The sequence below is a fragment of the Trichosurus vulpecula genome, chromosome 3 (genome assembly GCF_011100635.1).
Source record: "Trichosurus vulpecula isolate mTriVul1 chromosome 3, mTriVul1.pri, whole genome shotgun sequence".
Taxonomy (NCBI): Eukaryota; Metazoa; Chordata; class Mammalia; order Diprotodontia; family Phalangeridae; genus Trichosurus; species Trichosurus vulpecula.
The window spans coordinates 158,743,190-158,767,857 of record NC_050575.1 but is presented as its reverse complement, the minus strand read 5'-3'; the positions used below and the strand labels follow the sequence as shown (position 1 = coordinate 158,767,857).

Below are 24,668 nucleotides of genomic sequence, written 5' to 3'. Positions count from 1 at the left end.
GAGTCAGAGGTGAGATGGAAGAGCATTCCAGGCATGGGCCAGTGAAAAGGCACTGAGTCAGATGATGTACTTCGATAGAATGCCGGGTTTGAAGAATAGCAAGGTGGCCAGCGGAGAAGGAGTACATGGAGATAGGAGAGGGCTAGGTTGTGAAGGACTTGAAAAGTGACTCTTTTAAAGAGTTCCTGGTCTTACCCAACGGTGACATCATGCCAATGTCCTAGAATCTTTGTCTCCCACTCCCATTGGAGTAGTATCCTGCCCACCCCACCCCTACCTCATGACAGAGAGCATCATTCTGATTACAAGGGGATGGGGTAGCTAGAAAACAGTATGCATGAGAGCTTTAATGAACTGCAAACTTAATGAACTCAACAGTGTGAGATGGCAGTGAAAATGCTAACACAATTTTAGTCTACATTGACATGGAGAGAGGTGGTGTGGAGAAGAAGGGGAGGAGCAGTGCAGTTGTCCTCTACCCTGGCCAGCCACATATGGTGGTTAGGTTCTTCTCTTCTGGGTGTTGTGTTTGTCCTTCGTTTTCAAAGAGGAGGAAGGACATTGATGAATCTAAGTGTAATCTAGAGTAAGGCAGCCAGGATGGGGAGAGGCCTTGAGTCCATGCCATAAAAAGAACAGATGAAGGAATTAGAGATGTTTAGCCTGGAGAAGAGAAGGCTTGGGTGGGGGAGTGAGGTGACATACAAAACTGTCTTCAAGTATTTGAAGAGTTGTTTTTTTTAATTAAGTTGTATTTTGTTTCCATCAATGAAAATTCTTTTTCTCTCCCTATCACCTCTTGCCCCTCCCCCAAAACCCTTGTTACAAATATGTATCATCAAGCAAAACATTCCCACGTTGGCTGTGTCCAAAAAAATAGATCTTTGTCTGTACTCTGAGCCCAGCACTTCTTTATCACATTTTCTCATGAGTCCTCAAAAATCGTGGTTGGTTGTGGCATCGATCAACGTTTTATAAGTCTTTCAAAATTTTTTGTCTTTGCAATATTGTCACTGTATAAACCATTCCACTGGTTCTGCTTATTTCACTCTGCATCATTTCATACATGTCTTCCTGGGTTTTTTCTAAAACCATTCCCTTCATCATTTCTTACAGCACAACAATATTCCATCACATTGATATACCATAATTTGTTCAGCAGTTCACCAATTGATAGACATCTCCTCAATTTCCAATTCTTTGCCACCACAAAAAGAGCTGTTATAAGTATTTTTGTACATCCTTAAATTTTGTTTTGCTTAAGATTAATCTCTACTTAATCTACCTTCCCTCTTTTTCCAAAGTAAAAATATTTATTTATTTTATCATTCTTTTATTTTTCAGCTGGGTCCCAAATTCTCTCCCTCCCACCCCTTTTCCACCCACTGAGAAGGCAAGCAAAATTGTATCAATTATACATGTGAAATGATGCAAGACACATTTCCATATTAGCCATATCACAAAAAAAGCAAAAAAAAGTGAGAAAATTATACTTCGGTTTACCTTCTGAGTTCATCAGTTCTCTCTTCGGAGGTGGGTAGCATTTTTTCATCACGAGTCCTCTGGAGTTGTCTTAGATGACTGTATTGATCAGATTAGCCAAGTCTTTCACAGTTGATCATCATTACAACTTTGCTTTTCCTGTGTACAGTGATCTTCTAGTTCTTCTCACTTCACTTTGCATTAGTTCATATAGGTCTTGCCATGTTTTTTCTGAAACCATCCCCTCATCATTTCTTATCGCACAATAGTATTTACTCCATTACATTCCTATGCCACAACTTGTTCAACCATTCCCCAATTGATGAGCATTCCCTCAATTTCCAATTCTTTGCCACCACAAAAAGAACTGCTATAAATATTTTTGTACATGTGGGTCCTTTTCCCTTTTCTCTTTGGGGTACAGTCCTAGTAGCTGGATCAAAGGGTATACATGGTTTTATAGCCCTTTGAGCATAATTCCAAATTGTTCTCCAGAGTGGATGAACCAGTTCACAATTCCAACAGTCCATTAGTGTCCCTGTTTTCCCCCTCCCTTCTAGTATTTGTTGTTTCTTACAGGTGTGAGGTGGTACCACAGAGTTGTTTTAATTTGTGTTTCTCTAATAATTTAGTAAGTTAGAACATTTTTATATGACAACGGATAGCTTTGATTTCTTCTGAAAACCCTGTTCCTATCGTTTGAGTATTTAACAATTAGGGGATGGCTCTTATTTTTGTTTATTTTTTTAAATTTTTTTAAATTTGTTTTTTATTTTTAGTTTACAACACTCAGTTCCACAAGTTTTTGAGTTCCAAATTTTTTCTCCCTCCCTCTCCTGCCCCCTCTCCCCCAAGATAGCATGTAATCAATATAGGTTCTACATATACCTTTGCATTAAACTTATTTATGTAATAGTCAAGTTGTAAAGAAGAATTATAACCAATGGAATGAATCATGAGAAAGAAGAAATGAAACCAAAAAAGAGAGGAAAAAAAGAGAGCAAAGAGTTTGCCTCAATCTGGATGCACACTCTGTAATTCTTTCTCTGGATGTGCATAGCTTTTTCCATCATGAGTCTTTTGGAGCTGTCTGTGGACCATGCATTGATGAGAAGTGGTTTTTATCTTTATAAATTTAACTCTGATCCCTATATATCTGTGAAATGAGGCCTTTACCAAAGAAACTTGCTGTAAAATTTTTTGATATTACTTCCTTGTCTGTGGTACCTTTTAGCAAAATGTAGTTTCCCTGATTGTCTCTTTTAATTAGGTCTGGTTTTGCTTTTGTTTTGTCTGAAATCATGATTTCTACCCCTTACCTTTTTTATTTCAACTGAAACATAACATATTCTGCTCCAGCCCTTAATTTTAACTCTGTGTGTATCTTTCTGTTTCGAGTGTATCTCTTGTAAATATCATATGGTTGGATTCTGGTTTCTGATCCATTCTGCTGTCCACTTCTATTTTATGGGTGAGCTCATCCCATTCATATTCACAGTTATGATTACTGACTGTGTATTTCTTTCCATCCTGTTTTCTTTCATTTCTTCTCCTCTCCCTTTTATCCTGTCCCTCCTCAAAAGTCTATTTGGCTTCTGACCACTGCCTCCCTTAATCTGTCCTCCTTTTTATCTTCTCTCCCCCCTCTCATATCTCTTATCCCATTCCCCTCTCATCTGCCTATTGGGAAAGATAGATTTCTGTACCCAACTGAGTGTGTGTGTGTGTGTGTGTGTGTGTGTGTGTGTATGTGTGTGTATGTGTGTATGTGTGTGTATGTGTGTATGTGTATTCTTCCTTCTTTGAGCCAATTCCGATGAGAGTGACTGTAACAACAATATGGCTAGCAGCTACTGTGGCTATGTAAGACCAACAACAAGAGCACACAGAAGGGCTGCCAACACAGATTCTTTGATCTACTTTTCTAAGGAAAGCAACTTTAAGGGGTTAATAATCTCAGTTTAATCAAATATGTGTATATATATATATATATACATATACATATATATATGTATATATATACATATACATATATATATATATATATATGTATATATATAAATAAAATCACTTAGTTCAGGGGGAAAAGATCAGCCCCCTGAACTCCAAGGCAAATACAAACAGAAATTATAAACATCAACAGACAGACCTTGTCTGATCAAATCACATTACATAGTTACCAGAGAAGAACCAATGAGTCTGGGTTAGCAAAGCCGGGGGACAGTTACAGCAGCTTGCCCCGAGTCTCAACTCTCCTTCCATGAGTGAGCCCTAAAAGTCAAACACCAAATTCCCCTCAGTTATATCCTGTTCAGAGCCCTGAGGACTCTGACCTCACCCAGGCTGAGTGTGTGAAAGTTCCCCATCTCCAGTATCACATCATATGCAAGTCAATGTCTCCAGATTGCCTCAGTTCTGAGAAATAGCTGAGAAATACTTCAAAACAAAGACAGCAAAAGGTTTTCCAACCCATTCAAACAAGGGGGAGACTTGATAGTCTTAGCATCCCAAAAGGGAAGAACAGGGAAAAGTCTGATTGCCTTAACAATGAGTTTCAAGTTTTGCCAGCCACTCTCTCATTTCCACCTCCACTATAAAAGCTCTTCTTGCATGCCTCTTTTATGTGAGAAAATTTTCCCGTTCTACCTCTCCCCTCTTCTGCTAGTACATTCCTCTTTTTCACTTTTTCTTTTTTTTCTTTTTTTTTGAGATTTACCCTCTGTCAGTGTAGACTCCTAACTGCCTTACTCATGATAAAGTTCTTAGGAGTTACATGTATCATCTTCCTATATAGCAGACCTGCACAACTTGCACCATGCCAAAGGATTTCTGGCAGGCCAGTGAAAAATGTAGAGGAAAACATCCTTTGTATATAGAAGAAATCCTTTTGCCTGCTGCAAATGGCCAGAGGGCCATAAGGTACCCACAGCCACAAAGTTGTGCAGACCTGCCATATAGTAATGTGAACAGTTTAACTTTATTGAATCCCTTATGATTTCTCTTTCATGTTTACCTTTTTATGCTTTTCTTGAGTCTTGTGTTTGAATGTCAGATTTTCTGTTCAGCTCTGGTCTTTCTTTTCTTCAGGAATTCTTGAAAGTCATCTATTTTGTTAAATATCCTTTTTTCCCCCCTGAAATTTTGCTGGGTAGGTATTCTTGGTTGTAATCCTAGCTCCTTTGCCTTTTGGAATATCACATTCTAAGCCAGGGGTGGGAACCTGTAGCCTCGAGGCTACATGTGGCCTTCTAGGTCCTTGGGTGCAGCTTTTTGCCTAAGTCCAAGTTTTACAGAATGAATCCTTTTATTAAGAGGATTTGTTCTGTGAAGTTTGGATTCAGTCAAAGGGCTCCACTTGAGGACCTAGAGGGCCACATATGGCCTCAAGGCTGCAGGTTTCCCACCCCTGTTCTAAGCCCTCCAGTTGTTTAATGTGGAAGCTGCTAAATCTTATGTGATCCTAACTGTGACTCCATAATATTTAAATTGTTTCTTTCTGGCTGCTTGCAATATTTTCTCTTTTACTTGAGAGCTCTGGAATGTGTCTATAATACTCTTGGGAACTTTCACTTAGTGATCTCTTTGAGGAGTTGATCAGTGAATTCTTTCCATTTCTATTTTGTCCTCTGGATCTAAGACACTGAGGCAGTTTTCCTTTATAATTTCTTGAAATATCATATCCAGGGTCTTTTTTTGTTTGTTTGTGACTTTCAGGTAGTTTAATAATTCTTAAATTATCTCTCCTGGATCTGTTTTCCAAGTCAGTTGCTTTTCTGATGAGATAGTTCACATTTTGTAATACTTTTTCATTCTTTTAACTTTGTTTTATTGTTTCTTGAGGTCTCATGGAATCATTAGCCTCCACTTGTCCAATACTAATTTTAAGAAATTATTTTCTTCAGTGAGCTTTTGTCCCTCTTTTTCCTTTTGACCAATTCTGCTTTTTAAGGAATTCTTTTCTTCAATGAATTTTTGTACCTCCTTTTCCATTTGCCTTATTCTGCTTTTTTTTTAGCAGTATCTAGTTTATGCCTGCAAAAGATAGATGTCACAGCACACACCCTTCATGAGTGGAGTGCCCGCCATTTGTCCAAGGAGCCCCAGCTGGGGATGTACTTAACCCCACAGCCACCAGGAATGAGATGCTTCTCAGCTATCATATCCTCAAACTCGTCAGCATTGAACTTGGTGAAACCCCATTTCTTGGAGATGCGGATCTTCTGGTGGCCAGGGGACTTGAACTTGGCTCCATACAAAGCTTCAATCACATGTTCTTTATTCTGGACCTTGGTTTGAATCGACATGATAACTTGGCCAACGTGTACCCGGGCTACAGTGCCCTAGGGCCTCCCAAAGGCTCCCTGCATGCCAATCTGGAGCCTGTTAGCCCCAGCACATGATGCAGATGACATAAAAAGGATGTAGCCATACATGAATATGAAAGCTATCCTTGCCACAACTCTTCACCATGTACTTGTTGGCACAGATCCAAGTGGCCTCTAAGGCTTCTGTGACAGCTGTTCATATTCATCTGGCACCATGTGGCCACACAATGGAAATTAATCCACTTTTGCTTTCTTTCTACCAAGATCAAAGATTTGTATCTTGGCATTAGGAACTCCCTTGCAGAAATGTGACTTTGGGTACAGCTTATTTTTACAATCCCTGTAACAGAGGGAGGGATGATGGCCCATTGTGCTGGCGCCAGCAGGAACTGTATCTTGCTGCAGAGAAAGGGCTATTCTGCTTTTTAAGGAGTTTTTTTCTTCAATGAGTTTTTTATGTCTTTTATACCATTAGGGCAATTCTGGTTTTTAAGGTGTTATTTTCTTCAATCTTTTTTGTGCCTCTTGTTCCTAGCTGTTAATTCTCTTTTCTTAATTTTCTTTCATCACTCTCATTTCTTTTCCCAATTTTTCGTCTACCATTCTTATTTCGTTAACATTTCCAGGAATTCTTGTTTGGCTTGAGTCCAATTAGCATTTTTCTTTTTTTGATAGCTGTTTACATATTCTTCTGAGTTTATGTTTTGGTCTTTCCTACCACCATAGTAGATTTTTATGGTTAAGGTCTTTTTTTGTTGTTTGCTTATTTTTCTGGCCTATTTCTTAACTTTGAACTTTATGTTAAAGTTGGGCTCTGCTCACCAGAGGTGAGAAGGCACTGTCCCAAGTTTCAGACTTTTTCTGTACTGCTATTTTCAGAACTGAGAGTCTTCAAGTTTTTGGTGCTTCCAAGGTGATGTGAACCTGGGAGATGTGTGGTCATTACTGTGTGTAACTGGGAGAGGTGTGGTCTGTGCTCTGATCTTTACCCAGGAAAGGCCCCTGCTCCCCTGCAGCCTCAAGTAACTAATGTTCGTCTTTGACCTGGAACTATGACCAGGGCCCCTGCTTCCTTGTGACTGATCACAAGTGCTTCTCTCCACCCTGAAACTGGGAGCCAGAACTGCTCATGCACAATAGAGATGCTGCTCAGCACCAGCCAGCAAAGGGTCCCCTGTAATCTATTTTTGACCAATTGTCTGACCCCTTTACCACGTCTTGACTGAGAGCTTCTGAAGCTGCTGTTGCTGCGGTTGTAGTGATCTCCAAGGCCCACCACAGAGTGTGCTGAGCTCTGGACCAATCCCCACCCCTAGTGTCATAGGCCTCTCCTGCCTACCTCCTAAGTTTTCCTTGGCTAGAAATGACTTTTTATTGACTGTGGTGCCCCAAAATTTGATTTGAAGAGTTATTTTAAAGTTTTTTTGGAGGGGAACATTGGGAACGTTCACCTGGATTGCTACCTGTACTCTGCCATCTTGACTCTACCTCTTTGAAGAGTTGTCTTGAGAAAGAGGGAGAAGACTTGTTCTCCCTGGCTTCAGAAGATAGATTTTAAGAGTGATGCAAAGAAATTGTGGAAGAAAATTTCAACTCATTCTAAGGAAAAACATCCTAATCAGAGACATCTAAAAGTGGACCGTACTGCCTTAGGAAGTCATGGGTTCCCATCAAGATTTTCAAGAGTTGTTGAATAATTACTTGTGAGAGGAAGTTGTAGGGGAGAGTCTTTCTTAGATATAGGTTTGGCTTAAATCATCTTAAAGTTTCCTTCAAACCCTGAGATTCTGTAGGTTTAGAGCAGGGCTGTCCAACCTTAGGTTTTTATTGAAACAATAGACAATATATTTTGATTTGCCATTTTAGTGAGAGCTCTGTGGTAGCTCAGCTTCATTTACTAAAGCATTTATGTAAATTTCTATGCTTGTAGGCGGGCTGCATAAATCACACTGTGGGCTCATGCAGCCCACAGGCCACATTTTGGACAGCCCTGGTTTGGAGCATCATGGGTGGCCAGGAAATATAGTCACCATGTATAGATAGACTTTTTTTTTCCTTTTTGCATAACTTTTATTTTACTTTTTTTAGTTAACAGGTGTTTGGCTTTTTTCTCTGCCTTTCACTTCCAATTTCCCGTTCTCGGGGGGGGGGGGGGGAGGGCAAAGGGGGAAACACCTGTAATAAATATGCATCATCAAGCAAAAATATTCCACAAAAATCCCCATATTGTCAGTGCCCGAAAAAAAAATATATCTCATTCTGTGTCTTGAGTCCATCAGCTCTCTGTTAGGAGATGGGTAGCCTGCAGCCTCACTGGTCCTCTAGGATTGTGGTTATTCACTGAATTATCCAGAGTTCTTGAGTCTTTCAGAGTTATTTGTCTTTCCAGGGTTGTTATTTTGAAAATCATTCACCTGGTTCTGCTCCCTTCATTCTGAATCCGTTTATACAAGTCTTCTCAGGTTTCTCTGAAGCCATTGGGCCTTATCTAGCTTAGTAACTTTGTGACTCTGGGCAAGTTAATTAATTTCTGTTTGCCTCAATTTCCTCATCTATAAAATGAGATAGTAATAGTACTTACTTCAAAGGGTTGTTGTGAGACATTAAATGAAATGATAGTTGTAAAAAGTATTTAACACAGTGCTTGGCACATAGTAGGTGCTATTTAAATGCTTATTCCTTTTCCCCTTTCCATCCTCTTCATAATTTATTTTTTAAATATGTATTTTCATTTATTTCATTAAATATTTTCCAATCACATGGAAAAAAAATCTTAACATTCATTTTTTTTAAATTTCAGATTCCAAATTCTCTTCTTCCTTACTGCCTCGTCCCCACTCTTTGAGAAGGCAGACAATTGGATGTCAATTATGCGTGTGAAGCCATGCACAACATTTCCATGTTAGCCATGTTGCAAAAAGCAAAAAACCCAAAAAAAGCACACGCGCACACACACACACACACACACAATGCAATTTTAAAAGTATGCTTCGGTCTGTACTCAGAGTTCATCATTTCTCTCTCTGGAAGTGGGTAGTATTTTGGGGGTCCTTTGGAATTGCCTTGGATCTGTGTCTTGATTAGAGTATCTGAGTCTTTCACAATCGACGATCCTGACTGTATTGCTGTTACTGTGTACAACGTTCTGATTCCTCTCACTTCACTTTGCATCAGTTTGTAGAAGTTTTCGTAGGTGTTCAGAAAGCATCCCGCTCATCATTTCTTATACCACAGTCATGTACTGCAGCTCGTTCAGCCATTCCTCAGTTGACTCTTCATCATTTCTTACAGCACAGTAATATTCCATTATATGCCACAGCTCGTTCAGCCATTCCCAATTACTGTAGACCCCCTTATCCTCCACAAAAAGAACCGCAATAAACATTAGGGGTCCTTTTCCCTCTTTCTTCAGTCTCTTTGGGGTATAGGCACTATAAAGTATTGGTCTCTGGCTTTAGAGAGCTTTTCCAAGAAGTTTAGTGAGAGGAGAGACATGAGATCATGGGATTGTGGATCTAGATCTGGAGATCATAGAAGCTGTTTAGTCCAAGACCTTCATTTTATAGATGAGGAAACTGAGGCTCAGGGGTTGAGTGACTTGCAGAAAGTCATATGAGTAGTAAACAGATGGAGGATTTGAACCCAGGTCTCCTGACTCCAGAGACAGTGTTCTTTCTACTGTGTTTAACTGAATTGGGTAGAGGAAGCTCCTTCTTAGGACTGAGGAGACCTAAGTGTATCTTCCTTCCTCTGACACTCTCAATGAAGAAGTTTTATATAAATGAATTTATGGCATTGGCAGACTCACATTTTTGCCATTTTCATTTATAGTTAAAAAAAACGAAAACCTTTTTTTTTCTGAAATTGATAAGAGTATTAAGATGAAGTCAGATAGCAGTAATTTAAGAAAGCAACTAAGAGACTGGGCATTGGTAATGATTCTTTTTTGTTTATTTGGTATTTTTATTGACTGTATTTAGGAATTTTATTTCTTTGTGTTTATTGTTTCCATGTCCAGCCAGACCTTCTTTGCCTGTAGTGTCCGGTCCCCAAGAGAGAGTAAACGTTGGCAAGCACATGGAGAATTTCACCTGTAACTCAACTGGCTTCTCCCCTAAAGACATCACCCTAAAATGGTTTAAAAATGGGAATGTGATCCCTACCAGCTGGACCAAGATTTTCCCTGAGAATGATAGTGTCTCCTACAACGTCACCAGTGTTGCGCTGGTGAACCTAGAAGCTAGCGACGTCCGTTCCGAGGTCATCTGTGAGGTGACTCATAGCACATTAGGAACTCCTCTTCGAGGGACAAAGAATTTGTCAGACATTATCCGAGGTAGGTGAACCCTTGCACTGGGCATGTTCCCTCCTTCCTACCCTTTGTTCCTGACTCGGTTCTGAAGAATAGGCCTGATCCTCATTAGACCATGAGCTCCTTGAGAGCAGGGACTGTCTTCTACCTTTTTTTGTATCCCCAGCTCTTAGCACGGTATCTGGCACAGCAGAGGCATTTAATAAATGTTCATTTGCTAACTGGCTTGACCCAGAGTTGCATCAGAAGGTTGACCCTTAGCTAGTAATTGTGAAGCCCAAATAGAATCTTCGAAGGTTCAGTGCTGGGAACTAACTTCCTGTATATCCTTATCATCCCTGCTTCTGCCTCCTGAGATCACCCTTTAAATGATGGAGATAACAGTAGCTCCCAACCCACTGAGCGCTCACAGGATATTCCTCTCATGGTAAAGGTGCAGGTGGTAGTGATCCCCATTTTACAGCTGAAAAAGCTAAAAGTTTAGAAATTGAAAGTGACTTCCTTGGGGTCACACACTCCCTAAATTTTGGAGGTGGAGCTCAAACCCAGATCTTCCGATCCCAAGACCAGTGATCCTACCACGATACCCTGACAACAGTGGAGTTCTTGGCAGCATCAGTGAGACGTATGCCACCAAGGCCTCTGCCCTCAGCATGGCAGGAAGGAGGAAGACTAGGAGGAAGAGGAGTATGGCATTGTGGGAAGGAGGAGTCAGAAGACTTGGGTCAAGGCCTGCTATTGGCCAACTGTTTGACCCTGGGCAAGACCTTTTTGATGCTATTTCCACAGCTGTAAAATAGGGCATAATACTTTTACTGCCCATCTCTCAGATCTATGGTGAAAAAAGTGATGTACAAATCATAAAGCCCTAGGGAAATACAAGCCATTATTTTTGTTGCGTTAGAATAATGAAGGAAGACTCATTAAGTTTTACTGTGTGCCAAGTATATATGCTAAGCTAGGGAGAAGGGGGTGGTCCACAAATACAAATGCAAAGACAGCCCCTGCCCTCAAAGAAGGTCACATTCTAATAAGGGAGACAACACATATAGCCACAGAGGCATGGCCAGAGTGGGAGGGAACATGACACTGGAGCCATGGGCCACCATGTTGAATTGCTTAAGGTTTCAAAACTGACTGGACCTCATTCCTGGAATGCTCACCCTCCTCATCTCTACCTTCTGACTGCCCTGGCTTCTTTTAAGCCCTAGCCAAAATCCCACCTCCTGCAGGAAGCCTTTCCCAAACCCCCTTAATTCTAGGGCTTTCTTTCTTTTTATTATTTCCTATTTATCTGTATATTGCTTGCTTTCTACAAATTTGTTTGCTTGTTGCTTCAATTCAATTGTAAGCTCTTTGAGGGCAGGGACTGTCTTTTGCCTCTTTTTGTATCCCCAGAGTTTAGCACTGTGCCTGGCACATAGTAGGCATTTAATAAATGTTTATTGATTTTTTGATTGAACTAGAAAGAGGAGGGAGTTGGGACAGTATGCCTGCTGTTCTGCATGGTAGCTGATAAGGAAGTAGCTACAGGGTAGGAAGTCTAGGTATGAGAGTTACAGCTACCTGGTAGCTGGTGAGAATAAGGGGAAAGAGATATAAAGATCCTACTATGTGCTGGGCACTGTGCTAAGCACTTTACAAATATTGTCTCATTTAATCCTCTGAGGTAGGGGTTGTAATTATGCCCATTTTACAGTTGGGGAAAATGAGGCAAACAGACTTGTTCAGGGTCACACAGTAAGTATCTGGGGCTAGATTTGAACTGGTCTTGCTGCCTTCGGGCCCAGTGCTTTATCCACTGTGCTTCCTAGGTGCCTCATGCCCACACAAAGGGTTATCATATCAAGAGAAGATTTGAATCATGAGCCTCAAGGGGTGAAGAAAGAGTAGTTGTGTTGTGATACGATTGGGGGACCTCAGAGTCCATTGGCCACACAGAGTTTCCAGTGGAAATACATCAATCGAGGCAGGGGCAAGCAGTTACACTCATTGTCTTCCTTACTGCTTTACAGGGAAGATAAATCTTAAGGATCTTATAGATACAGAGAGTGAACTCTGTCCTTATAAAGGTAATTAACCCTAAGATCCCTGTAAGGAAACCAAATCTGCCAGAGACTAAGACAAAGGAGACAGAGGGTGAGAATGTGGAGGGGGTTCCTACCTGTGCCTAGGGGCTGTATTGCATATTACACTGTTGTTTTTCAGTTGTCTCAGTCATGTCCAACTCTCTGACCCCATTTGGGGTTTTCTTGGCAAAGATCCTGGTGTTGTTTGCCATTTTCTTCTCTATCTCTTTTTACAGATGAGGGGACTGAGGCAGACAGGGTTAAGTGACTTGCCCAGGGTCACACTGTTACCAAGTGTCTGAGGCCAGATTTGAACCAGGAAGAGGAGTCTTCCTGACTCCAGGCCCAGCCCTCTATCCATTGTACCACCTAGTTGTCTTTCGCCATCTAGCTGCTGTTTCGTTTTATACGGAGGTTCCTTCAAAGGTAACAAAATTGAGTTGGGCCGAGAGCATTAAAATGTTTACACTATATGCTACTCAGAGTCATCTGGGTAGTGCAGTGGATAGAGTGCTGGACCTGGTGTCAGGAAGACCTGAGTTCAACTTTAACTTCAGACATGACTAACTGGGTAACTCTGGGCAAGTCACTTAACCTCTGCCTCAGTTTCCTCCTCCGTAACTGGGGATAATAATGGCTCCTATAACCCAGGGTTGTGAGGAGCAAATGAGATGCTACATATATATAAGTGCTTTGCAATCCTTAAAGTGATATATAAATACTAGCTATTATTAATGTATAAAGTGTCTCTGGTTTACAGTGACCCCTTCCTCGCTTTCCCAGGCTGTCACCCCTGCTCTGGTCTTTATTCTTTTCCTTGCCTTTCCCCTCCAAAACACTTTTAATTAACCATTTCAACCTTACACTGCCATTGACCTTTGAAGCGCCTGTCCCAGTGTCCCGTCATTGCTTAGCCTTTTCCAACCCCTAACCCTGTGTTTCTCCCACCTTCTGCTACCTTCTTTCCTACTACCCCTGTGCTGTCTGGGACCTTGAGTGATACCCAGACTCCACTTGGCACTCCCTGCTGCTTATCACTTCCTTTCCTGTTTTTGATCGACTCCATTGGACTCTCCCTTCTCCTTCAGCTCACCTCTCCTCTGACCTCCCTATTCCCAGGGGACCTTATTTCCTGCTTCACTGAAAAAAACTGAAGCCATCTGTCATGCACTCATCTCCAATTCCATACTTCAGTTCACCTTAGCATCATCCCCAGACTCTCCTTTGTTCTTGGAGGACAAACTGGCTGTTCTCTCTGCCACCAGCCAGTTTTCACCTTGTAGCCTTGATCCCATCTCCTGCTGCCTCCTTCGGGTGCTCGTCCCTTTGATCCTTCCCTCTCCCTCCTGAATTTTCAGCCTCTTCTTCTCCACTGACTCATTCCCTGCTGTCTTCAAACATGCTCACATCGATAAAAACCTTCATTTGACCTTGCCATCCCCTCAAGCCGACATCCCCTATCTCTCCTTCCTTTCACAGTCTTTGTACCCTTTCATACCCAAACTCTTAAGAAAAAAGCCTCCTCCCTGCTTTCAATTTCTCTCTTCCCTCTTACTTCACAACCCTTGGTAGTAGAATTCCCATTATTAGCTCTTCTCTACCACTTATTCCACTACTCCCGTGTTTCAACCTCACCACCCAACTGCAGCCATTCTCTCCAAGGTCACCAGTGATCCCTCTAACTAGATCTGATGGCCTTTTCTTAGTACTCATCCTTTTTTTTTTACCTCTCTTCAGTATTTGACAGTCAATCGCACCCTTCTAGATGCTCTGCTTCCTGGTTTTTGTGACTCTTTTCCTACCTGTCAGACCAACCTTCCTGTTCTCCATCATAGGTTCTTCCATGTCCAGCCACGTGGGTATGCCAAAGGGCTATCCTCTTCTATCCCTACACTCTCTTTTAGTGATCTTATCTGCTCTCATAAATTCAACTATCATCTCTATGTAAATGCCTCCAAAATCTACACATCCAACCTTCATCTCTTTCTGGGCCTCTAGTCCTGAATCTCCAACTGCCTACTTAACATCTCTCCCTGCATGGCCCATAGGTATCTCAAATTCACCATGTCTAAAACAAAACTCATTATCTTTCCTCCTGGTCCTATGTTCCCATTGAGGAGACCACCATCATCCCAGGCATCTAGGAGTCACTGTTGACTCTTTACTCTTCTTCATCTGTGTACGCAGTCCATTCCCTTCACTGCCCTCCCTTATGCCAAGGCTTGCCGGTTCCATCTCCAAATCTCACATTTGTCCCCGTTTAACACTTAGTATGGTTCCTAGCCCATAGTAGACCCTTAATAAATGTCTATTGACTAAATATTCTCTCTACTCATATCACAAAGGCCCCATCATCTTTTGCCCATTCTTTGGCACTAACCTCCTAATTGGCTTCCCTCTGTTTTTTTCCCCTTTTCCAATCCATCCTCCCAAAGTTATATTCCTATAGCACAGGTCTAGCCATAAGAAGCTTCTATGACTCCCAACTGACTTTAAGTTGAAATACAAACTCCTGTACTTAGCATTTTAAGGTTCTTCCTAGTCTGGCTCCAGCCAAACTTTTCTAGTAGATTGCTTGTTACGATCCCTCTTGCATTCTTTGCTCTGGCCAAACTGGACTATTTGCTTCATACCCAACATTCCATCTTCTACTTAATTGCTGCCTTTCATCACCATATTTATTTTGTAGATAGCCTGTATTTACTTATCTGTGAATGTATTTTATTCCCTTGTAGAAGGTAAATTCCTAGAAGGGGTTGGGAGGTACTGTCTCACTTTTGTATTTATAGTCAAAGCATCTAACACAGGGCTGGAGTACAATAAGCGCTTAATTAAAGCTTGTTGGTTGATTTATTAACTATAGGACTGGTGTGTAGCAAGGGCTAACATCCATGAAACCAGACTCTCATCTCAAGGTACAAATTCTTCCAAGGACTATCTGGTCACACTTGGCCCCTTCTGCCAAACAGTCAAGTTTCTGTGGACAAACAGATGACTGATACCTAATATTCAAAGTGCTGAGCACCTCCTTCCTTAAGCTTTTCCATAAACGGCATCAAAGGTTGTCTGGGGTCTACTTGCTCTCAGCTGATGCATGTACTAAGGGTTCCTTTCCTGAGCATAATATACAGTGTAAGCTCCATGTTCAAGAGCCACTCAGGTCAATCCGCAGTCCTGACAAAGCTGACCAGCTACTGGTTGGACTTCACATGTGCTTTGGAATACCCTGAAGACAGGAAGAGAGGGACACGGGGTGGCCATGTCACAGACTGGTGCACATTCTCCCTGAGTCATTGGCTTCATTCTCGTATCACAACTACAGAAGTTCCCTGTGAGCATGATCTATCTGTGTTTATTTGTTTGTTTGTTTGTTTTGAGGGGGGGAAGGCAGGGCAGTTGGGGTTAAGTGACTTGCCCAAGGTCACACAGCTAGTACATGTGTCAAGTGTCTGAGCCCGGATTTGAACTCAGGTCCTCCTGGCTCCAAGGCCAGTGCTCTACTCACTGCGCCATCTAGCTGCCCCGTGTTTGTTTTTTTTTTAAGTCCTAAACAGCCACTGGTATAAACCTAGAAAGGGGGCAGGGTTCTCTTCATCCCTGAAGAAATTCTCCTTAGCTACAAATCTCTATGTCCTCGGCTGGCATTAAGGAAAGCAGGTCATAGGTGCCAGGAGAGGAAGCTTAGTGTCCTGTGTCTCTGAAAATCTAGTCTATGGATCCCACTTTGAGGAACATGTTATATTACATGGACACTCAAGAAAAAAAGCCCAAATGAATGAAGTTTGAGCTTTGAGAAGGAAATGGGCAAGCAAGGGAGAGGGATAGACTCCATTCTTAGTGGTTTTCAGTGAATTAAAGTCAACAAATATTTGCAACAAATGATGTGCAGGACACTCTGCTTAGGGGATACAGAAAGAAAAAAGCAGTCCCTGGCCTCAAGGAGCTTACAGTCTAATGAGCAAATCTGTTGCCCTGATGTTAGGGGTTCCCCAATTAAACCTAAGGATACCTACTGCCAGGGCAGAGTCCTGGTCCTTGTTTATTTTTGCTCACTTCCCTACAACTCTGTGATGGCCCAAAGGAAAGGAGAGAGACAGGTCTTCACTTGGTTAACCCAAAGGTTTTGCATTTTCTTCTAGTTAATCCTGAAGTGAGCATTTCTCCTCAAATAATCCCCACGAACAGCACCAACATCACCTGTCATGTGAACAAGTTCTATCCTAAAAATGTGAGTGTTATCTGGCTAGAAAATGGCACTGAAATTACAAAAGAGAAGACACCTGAACCCACAGAGAACAGAGATGGTACCTACAGCCTCAACATCTCACTCCTGGTCAACACATCTGAACAAAAGGAATCCCGGGAGATCACCTGTCAGGTGTTGCATGATTCCCAGCCTCCGATCAGTATCAATAGAACACTTATGCCCACCCACAATTCGGGGACTGTGGATAAAAAAGAATCAGGTGAGTTCCTCTTTGCATTCATAAGGAGACTCTCACTCTCTGCTACTTGATTTGGTCATAATCAGAGGGTCCATTCATATTTACTGTACATACATATTTACTGTAGCTGACCTGACCAAGAATGGTAATGAAATTGTCATTAGTATCATCCTTAACATGGCTGCAAAGACTTTTTAGTTTACAAAGCTCTTTCAGACCTATCATTTCATGTGGTCCTCATGATCACTCTGCCCAGTAGTGAGGCAGTGGCCAAGAAATGACTTGCCCAAGGTAACACAGCTGGTAAGTAAAAGAGCCTGGACCAAAATCTGGGCCTTTGATCCCTCACCAAGAGTTTATTCCACTGTTCCAGAATATCAGCTAGCAGGTGCATTAGATAGAGCGCTGGACTTGTAACTCGCAGAAATGTTGTGAGGATCAGATAATATTGCTAAGTATTTGGCACAGTGCCTGGCACATAGTAGGCACTTAATAAATGCTTTGTTCTTTCCTTCATTTTTAGGGTAGTTAACAGAATTTCCCAACATCATTGTCAAAGGTCCACCATAATTGGTTTTTTTTTTGTTTACCACAATTTTGATACTTAATTTATTACGGAGAATCAAACCAGCATGTCAGATGCTTCTGTATGGTAATATAAAGCATCTAGGTGATACAGTGGGTAGAGTGCCAGGAGTTATTAAAATTTGAGTTCAGATTCAGCCTCAGACACTTATTAGTTGTGTAACCCTGCACAAGTCACTTAACCTCTGTTTCCCTCATCTGTAAAATGAGGATAATAATAGCACCTAGCTCTCAGGGTTGTTGTGAGGATCAAATGACAGTATTTTTAAAGTGCTTAGCACAGTGACTGGCACATAGTAGATGCTATATAAATATTAGCTATTATTATTTTTATGAATATGTTATGCCTTTGAAAGAGCATAACATAGCTTCATAACAACTCATAAGGGTAGCATCCTCTCTTTGCATACGTTTTAAGAGCCACACACAAAATGAACACAGTTACAAAACACTTTTCACACAAATAAATACAGATGTAAACAACTGAAGGAATCATAATTACTCATGGGTAGGCTGAGCCAATATAATAAAATGACAATTCTGTCTAAATTAATTTACTTATTTGGTGCCATACCTGTCAAACTACCAAAGAATTATTTTATGAGACTCATAAAATAATAACAAAATTCAGCTGGAAGAATAAAAGGTCAAGAATATCAAGGGAAAAAATGAAAAAAAATGTAAAAGAAGGCAGGCTAACCATACCAGATTTCAAACTGTAATATAGAATGTTAATTACTAATACAATCTGGTACTGGCTAAGAAACAATGTGATTGATCAGTGGAATAGATTAGGTATACAATATACAGAAGTTAATGACCATAATAATTTAGTGTTTGATAAACTCAGAGATTCAAGTTATTGGGGCAAGAATTCACCGTGTGACAAAAACTGCTGGGAAAACTGAAAAACAGTCTGGCAGAAACTAGGCATAGATCAGTATCTCACACCATATACCAGGATAAGTTCAAAATAGATACATGATTTAGACATAAAGAATAATATCATAAGCAAACTAAGGGAGAATGGAAGAAACTACTTATCAGATCTATGAATAAGGGAAGATTTTATGACCAAACAAAAGATAGAGAGGATCACAGGAGGTAAAGTGAATAATTTCAATTACATAAATTTAAAATGGTTTGCACAAACAAAATCAATGCAGCCAGAATGAAGAAGCAGGAAACTGGGGATACAGGGGGAGGGGGAGGTTTCAGCAAGTTTCTCTGATAAAGACCCCATTTCTCAAATATATAGGGAACTGGACCAAATTTATAAAAGTAAGAGGCATCACTTAATTGATAAGTGGTCAAAAGATTTGAATAGGCAGTTTTCAGAGAAAGAAATCAAATGCAATCAATGCACACACAAAAAATGCTCTAAATCACTAATAATTAGAGAAATGCAAATTAAAACAACTGTCACACCTATCAGATTGACTAACATGACAGAAAAGGAAAATGATAAATGCTAGAGAGAATGTGGGGAAATAGGAACACTAATGCACTGTTGGTGGAGTTATGAAGTGATCCAACCCTTCCGGAGCATAATTTGGAACTATATGCATACCCATCTATATCCCAAAGAAATCAAAGAAAAAGACCTATTTGTTTAAAAATATAAATTTTTGTGGTGGCAAAGAATTAGAAATTGGAGGGATGCCCATCAGTTGGGGAATTGCTGACCAAGTTATGGTGTATGATTATAATAGGATACTATTGTGCTATAAGAAATGTCAGGCAGGCTGATTTCAGAGAAATCTGGGAAAATTTATATGAACTGATGCAAAATGAAATGAGCATAACATTGTACATAGTAACAGCAATTATTGTACAATGATCAGCTGTGAATGACTTAATTGTTCTTAGCAATACAATGATCCAAGGCAAACTGCAAAGGACTCATTCTATCCACCTCCAGAGAGATGAACTCTGAATGCAAATTGAAGCATATATTTTTCACTTTATTTTTCTTGCTTTCTTTTCTTTACATACCTAATGTGGAAATATGTATTGCATAACCTCACATTTATAATGGGTATCATATTACTTGTCTGCTCAGTGGGTGGGGGAGGGACTAGAGAGAGGGAGAGAATTTCGAACTCAAAATTTTAAAATGAATGTTTAAAAAAAGAAAAGAACCACATACAAAGAACATAGGATCATAGATTTAGAGCTAGAAGGGACCATCAAATCTAACCCCCTTCATTTTCTAGAGGAGGATCCCAAGGCGCACACTTTCCCAGGATCACGTAAGTATTTAGTGTCAGAGGCAGAGTTTGAACTCAGGTTTTCCTGGCTCCAAGTTCACTAGACTGTGATGCTTTTTACATATTCATTTTTTTCCTTTTTACATATTCTTAAGGTCTCAGGTTATCTATCCCTAATTTAAATCTGTAATCCCTAACAAACAATATTTGTTCAGAATCCCTATAAGGGTTGGGAGGTTGGGGTCAGGGTGGGGGAACAGTGCACATGCATATGTAGAAAGAGAAGTTTTTAAATCTTGGAGAGAGAAGGGACTTTAGAACATAGAATGTTAGAAGTGGCAAGAACCTTAGCTATCCTAATCCAATTCTCTTATTTTACAGATAGGAAAACTGAGGCTCAGCTAGGGAAAATGTTTTGCCCAAGATAATATAGGAAGTTTGTAGCATCACTGAGACACTTCTCCTGATTTTTAGTCTCATGCTACAGTGGTATAATAGAAAGAGCAAGGAGTCTTGCAACCTTTTTCAGAGAAACTTGCTACCAATTTTTCCCCCAGGTAATTGTTCCCCCTCTAATTCCATCATATTCATATACCATAATTTGTTTAATTATTCCTCAGGAGGTGGGCATTCCTTTAATTTCCAGTTTGGGGCTACTATGAAAAGAGCAAGCACCCAAAATGTACAAGGCCTATAATATACACTAGGGATACAAAAGCAAATTTTAAAAAGCCTCTACCCTCAGGACATTCACATTAGACTTTATATAAATTATCTGGAATGCAAGTATTATTATCCCCATTTCACAGGTAAAGCAAGTGCCCACTGTGTGCCAGTCATTGTCCTAGGTGATCCCTACTCATATGGAGCTTATATTCTAATGGAGGATGCAGCAAGTACATATAGAAATATGTGCAACAGAAGTATAAGGGGAAGCAATATAAATGCATACAAAGCAGTTGAATGCAAGATAGTTTGAGAGAGAGAGAAGTAGCTATGAAATGGAGGTGATGATGGCACCTACCTCCCAGAGTTGCTGTGAGAATCATATGAGATAATATTTGTAAAGCACTTAGCACAGGGCTTGGCACATAGTAGGCAATATATAAATGCTAGCTATGATTATTTCATTGTGTTGTGAATCCCTTGAGGGCAGGGACCATCTTTTGCCTCTTTTTGTGTCCCCAGCCCTTAGCACAGTGCCCAGCACATAGTAGGTACTCAATAAATGTTTATTGACTGACTGATTGACTGACAGTTGGGGGAAATCAGGAAAGGTTTCATGCAAAAAATGGTGTTTGAGATGCATCTTAAAGGAAGAGAGAGATAGTTTATACATGCTGGACAGCCATCACAAGAACATGGAGATGGAGTATTACGTGTGAGGAACAGAGAGGAATCCAGTTTGGCTGGATTGAAGAATGGAGGAGAGGGAGTAAGTTCCAATGAGGTTGAAGAAATAGATTGGGGTTGTGTTGTGAAGAGCTTTAAGAACTAAACAGAGGACTCGATATTTTACCCCAGAGGCAATAGGAAGCATTGGAATTGATCAAATTGGGAAGTGACACAGTCATATTCGGGCTTAAGGAAAATTAGTCTGCAAACAGTGTTGGGGATGGACTAGAGCAGGGAAGTCTTGAGGTAGGGAGGTAAATAAGAGGCTGCTACAGTAATCTAGGCAGGAGGGGATAAGGGTAATTGTGTGCATGGAGAGGAGTGAGATGTAAGATATGTGGAGGTGAGAAGGGCAGTATTTGGTAACATTGGGCATAGGGGGTGAGGGAGAGTGAGGAGGTGAGGATAACGCCAAGCTTCTGGACCTGAGATCCTGGGAGGATGATGGGGCCTTCAACAGAAATAAGAAAGTTTGGAAGTGGGGAGGGTTGAAGGGATAATGAGTTTAGTTTTGGGCAGGTTGAATTTAAGATATCTCTCGTCAGAGAGTACCAGCCCTGAAAGTCAGGAGTACCTGAATTCAAATTCAGCCTCAGACACTTACTAGTTGTGTGACCCTGGGCAAGTCACTTAACCCCGATTGCCCTCCCCCCGCCCAAAAAAAAGGATGTCTCTGGGATATCCAGTTTAAATGTCTAATAGACAATTGGTGATATTATGCTGAAGCTCAGAGGAGAAACTGGGTTTGGAGAGAGAGGAACTCATGGAGATGGAATCAAAATGGAGATGGAGATAACGAGAGAGAGAGATAATGTATGTCATCACATAGATGGTAGTTAAACCTGTGGAAACTAGTGAGGTTACTGATAGAGGATGGAGAGGGATGAGAGAGGAGGGCCCAGGACAAAACCTTGAGGAACCTTCCCAGTGAAGGGACATGCATGATATGGATGATGAACCAGAAAAAGAGACCGAGAGGAAATGAGCAGAGACAGATAGAAGAACTTCCTCCCTGAAAGTAGTACAACAAAACCCCAGAGAACAGAGACTATCAGAAGGAGAGGGTAGGTCACCGGGTCAGATGCCACAGATAGATCCGGATAGCAGAAGACTGAGAAAAAAACCACCAGATTTGGTAATTACAAGATCGTTGGTAACTTTGGAGAACGTAGTTTCAGTAGAGTGATGAAAGCAGACGCCAGATTCCAAAGAATTCAGAAGTAAATGAGAAATGAGGAAAGGAGGTTGGGGCAGTGAGTAGAGACAACTTTTTTCTAGGAGTTTTGCTGAGAAAAGGAGGAGATCTAGGACAGTAGTTTGAGTAGCAGGGTTTAGTGGGGGAGCTAGGTGGCACGGTGGACAGAGTGCCAGGCCTGGAGTGAGAAAGACACATCTTCCTGACTTCAAATCTGGCCTCGGACACTTACTAATTGTGTGACCCTGGGCAAGTCACTTAACCCTGTCTGCCTCAGTTTCCTCATCTGTCAAATGAGCTGGAGAAGGAAAATGGCAAACCACTCCAGTGTCTTTGACAAGAAAACCCCAGATGGGGTGACCAAGAGTCAGATGTGACTCAACAACAACAAAAGGGTTTAGTGACAGTTTTTTAAGTTTGGGGGCAGACTCGGGCATGCTTAAAGTGACAGGGAAAGGTAGGTAGGTAGGGACAGATTGAAATTCGGAGTAAATGATTGAGGTTGTAGTATGTTGGAAAAGATTTGAGGGGATGGGATCAAGTGTACAAACTCTAAGCTTGTGGGAAGATGAAGTGCTTGCCCTGGGCCGCCCTGTAGCAATTCTTTATTTTTTCTTTTGGAGCCAAACTTGTCATTTCATTGGTTTGGGAAGCTCCCTCCATTAGTGCAGGTCGGCTCCTGCTTTGCAAAGAGCTGCCTGGAAGCATTGGAAGATTTTCCCCAGAGTCACGTTGCCAGTATTTGTCAGAGGAAGGATTTGAACCGAGGCCTTCCTTACTCTGAGGCTGGCTCTATCCACTACACCATGCTATCTTTTTAAAAAGTGATGACTTAAAAAAAAAAAGACTCCCAGGAAAGACTTACATCGTTTCTTCCTCATCCTCTTACTGTCTGTATGGGAATGTGTGCTTGGCCCAGTGAATCTGCCCACACATCTTAGAACATCTGAAAACACACATCCAGATGCTACTGGTTAATGACTCTTATTTAATATAAAGAAGCATCTCCTTTTTTTTTTTGCATACATGGAACACCTGCTTCCTGTAATTCCTGCAAGCTTTCTCATTTCAGAGCCTGGATCCCAGAACATCTTTATTGCAGTGGGGATAGTGTGTATTGTGCTGGCCGCTCTGCTGATTGCCACCATCTACCTCATCCGAGCCAAACAGAAGAAAGGTAAGTGTTAATTCCCCTTTCATCTTTCCTGTTCAAAAGCATCGATATTTTTTTCTTTTTAAAATCTGGACCTATGATTTCCTTGGTGCAGAGTAGACCATTCCTGGGGAGGAGGCCCTCTGCCTTCAATCAGTGCGAATAAACAATTGTTCTGCAACCTGTGGTCTTGGAACTTGGCCTCTCCTGCCTGTGGCAGCTCTCTGAGATTCTGTGTTGCAGGAAGATTGTCAATCTGCATTGGTAGGGGAAGTTACCCTCCTGGGAGTTCCCATACTGATGAAATCAAAGTACGGTAAAAAAAAAAAAAAGCATAAAATGTCAGCATTGGAAGAGGCTATAAAATGTGGAATATCAAAACCTAGATCGTCATTGGAAGCTATTTCCCTTCAAATCTGAGATGTTGGGAATAGAAGGGAACTTAGACTATCAGATGTTGGTATGGATAATGTAAAATTTGTATAGAGTTTAGAAACGACCTTGGAGTTCATCTCATCCAGCCTCCCCTCATCTGGCAGAAGTAGAAATGGGGCCCCAGGAGGAGAAACAGTTTGTCCAAAGTCACTAAGCTTTCCTCAGGCTGTTTGGCCAGCAGCACCCCCAGAATGGCAGGATCTCTACTCATTGGATTGTGGGTTGTGGCCTGCACAGTCACTGACGTGGTTGAGCATTTGTCTTATGACCCTGAGATTTCCTCAATTGGATGTCAAGTTTTGAGGAGGCGTTCTGACCTCAGTAATCCATTTCGTCTGCTACTTGGAGGCAGTGTGGTGTAGTGGGGGAAGTCCTGGACTCGTGGGAGTCAGATCTGGATCTGAGGCCCGGCCAACAATATTTACCAGCTGTGAGAGTTCTCTAAGCCTCGGTGTCCTCCCATGACAAATGAGGGGAGGAGGGAGTATAAGACTTGTGTTGTCTTCCTCCTAGGCCCGTGAGGAACAAGCAAGCACAAAAAAAGCATGTAGAAGCACGTTTTGTAACCCCAGATCGCAGTCTAGATTTAAGCTGCGGCTGGTCTGACACAGGGATTGCAAAATTAGGAAAATTCAGGTGTAGGTGCATTGAGAACACTCAGGTTTGGGGCATCAGTTGCGCAGAACATGAAGCATCTGGTCAGAAAGGTTCCTTCACCATAGAGCAGCTTGTACTGCTTGACAGCCTGCCTTTGGAGGAGAAAATTCGGAGGTGCCTTTGCATCGGAGCCTAATCACAGTAATAACTCATTCTTGCATCGCACTTCAGAGGGTGCACAGGGCTTGAGCGAACGCTATTAGGTGGGAGGACAAGTATTATTACCCTCACTTATACATGGGGAAACCGAGACTCCATAAGTTGAAGTGATTTGCCTGTGAGGGTCAGAGGGAAGAGTTCCAGGGCCTGGAACGAGGACCTGGGCCTTTTTAATTCCAATTCTGGGGCTCTTTCCCCCTACGCCACAATGGCTCTTGAATCTGTAGTCTAGACAAACTCAACCAT

General features: G+C 41.4%; 1 protein-coding gene and 1 pseudogene across 4 annotated transcripts in view; one reads left to right on the top strand and one right to left on the bottom strand.

Annotated features, from left to right (window-relative positions):
* Positions 1-24,668, top strand: part of SIRPA (signal regulatory protein alpha) — an 83,886-nt gene that overhangs the window by 42,700 nt on the left and 16,518 nt on the right. For all 4 annotated transcript variants that reach the window (XM_036751550.1, XM_036751553.1, XM_036751552.1 and 1 more), the window contains exons 4-6: positions 9,826-10,143; positions 16,328-16,654; positions 23,091-23,195. In XM_036751550.1, the coding sequence (XP_036607445.1) occupies positions 9,826-10,143; positions 16,328-16,654; positions 23,091-23,195 (750 nt within the window). The remainder of the gene's footprint in view (positions 1-9,825; positions 10,144-16,327; positions 16,655-23,090; positions 23,196-24,668) is intronic.
* Positions 5,547-6,176, bottom strand: LOC118843784 (annotated as a pseudogene).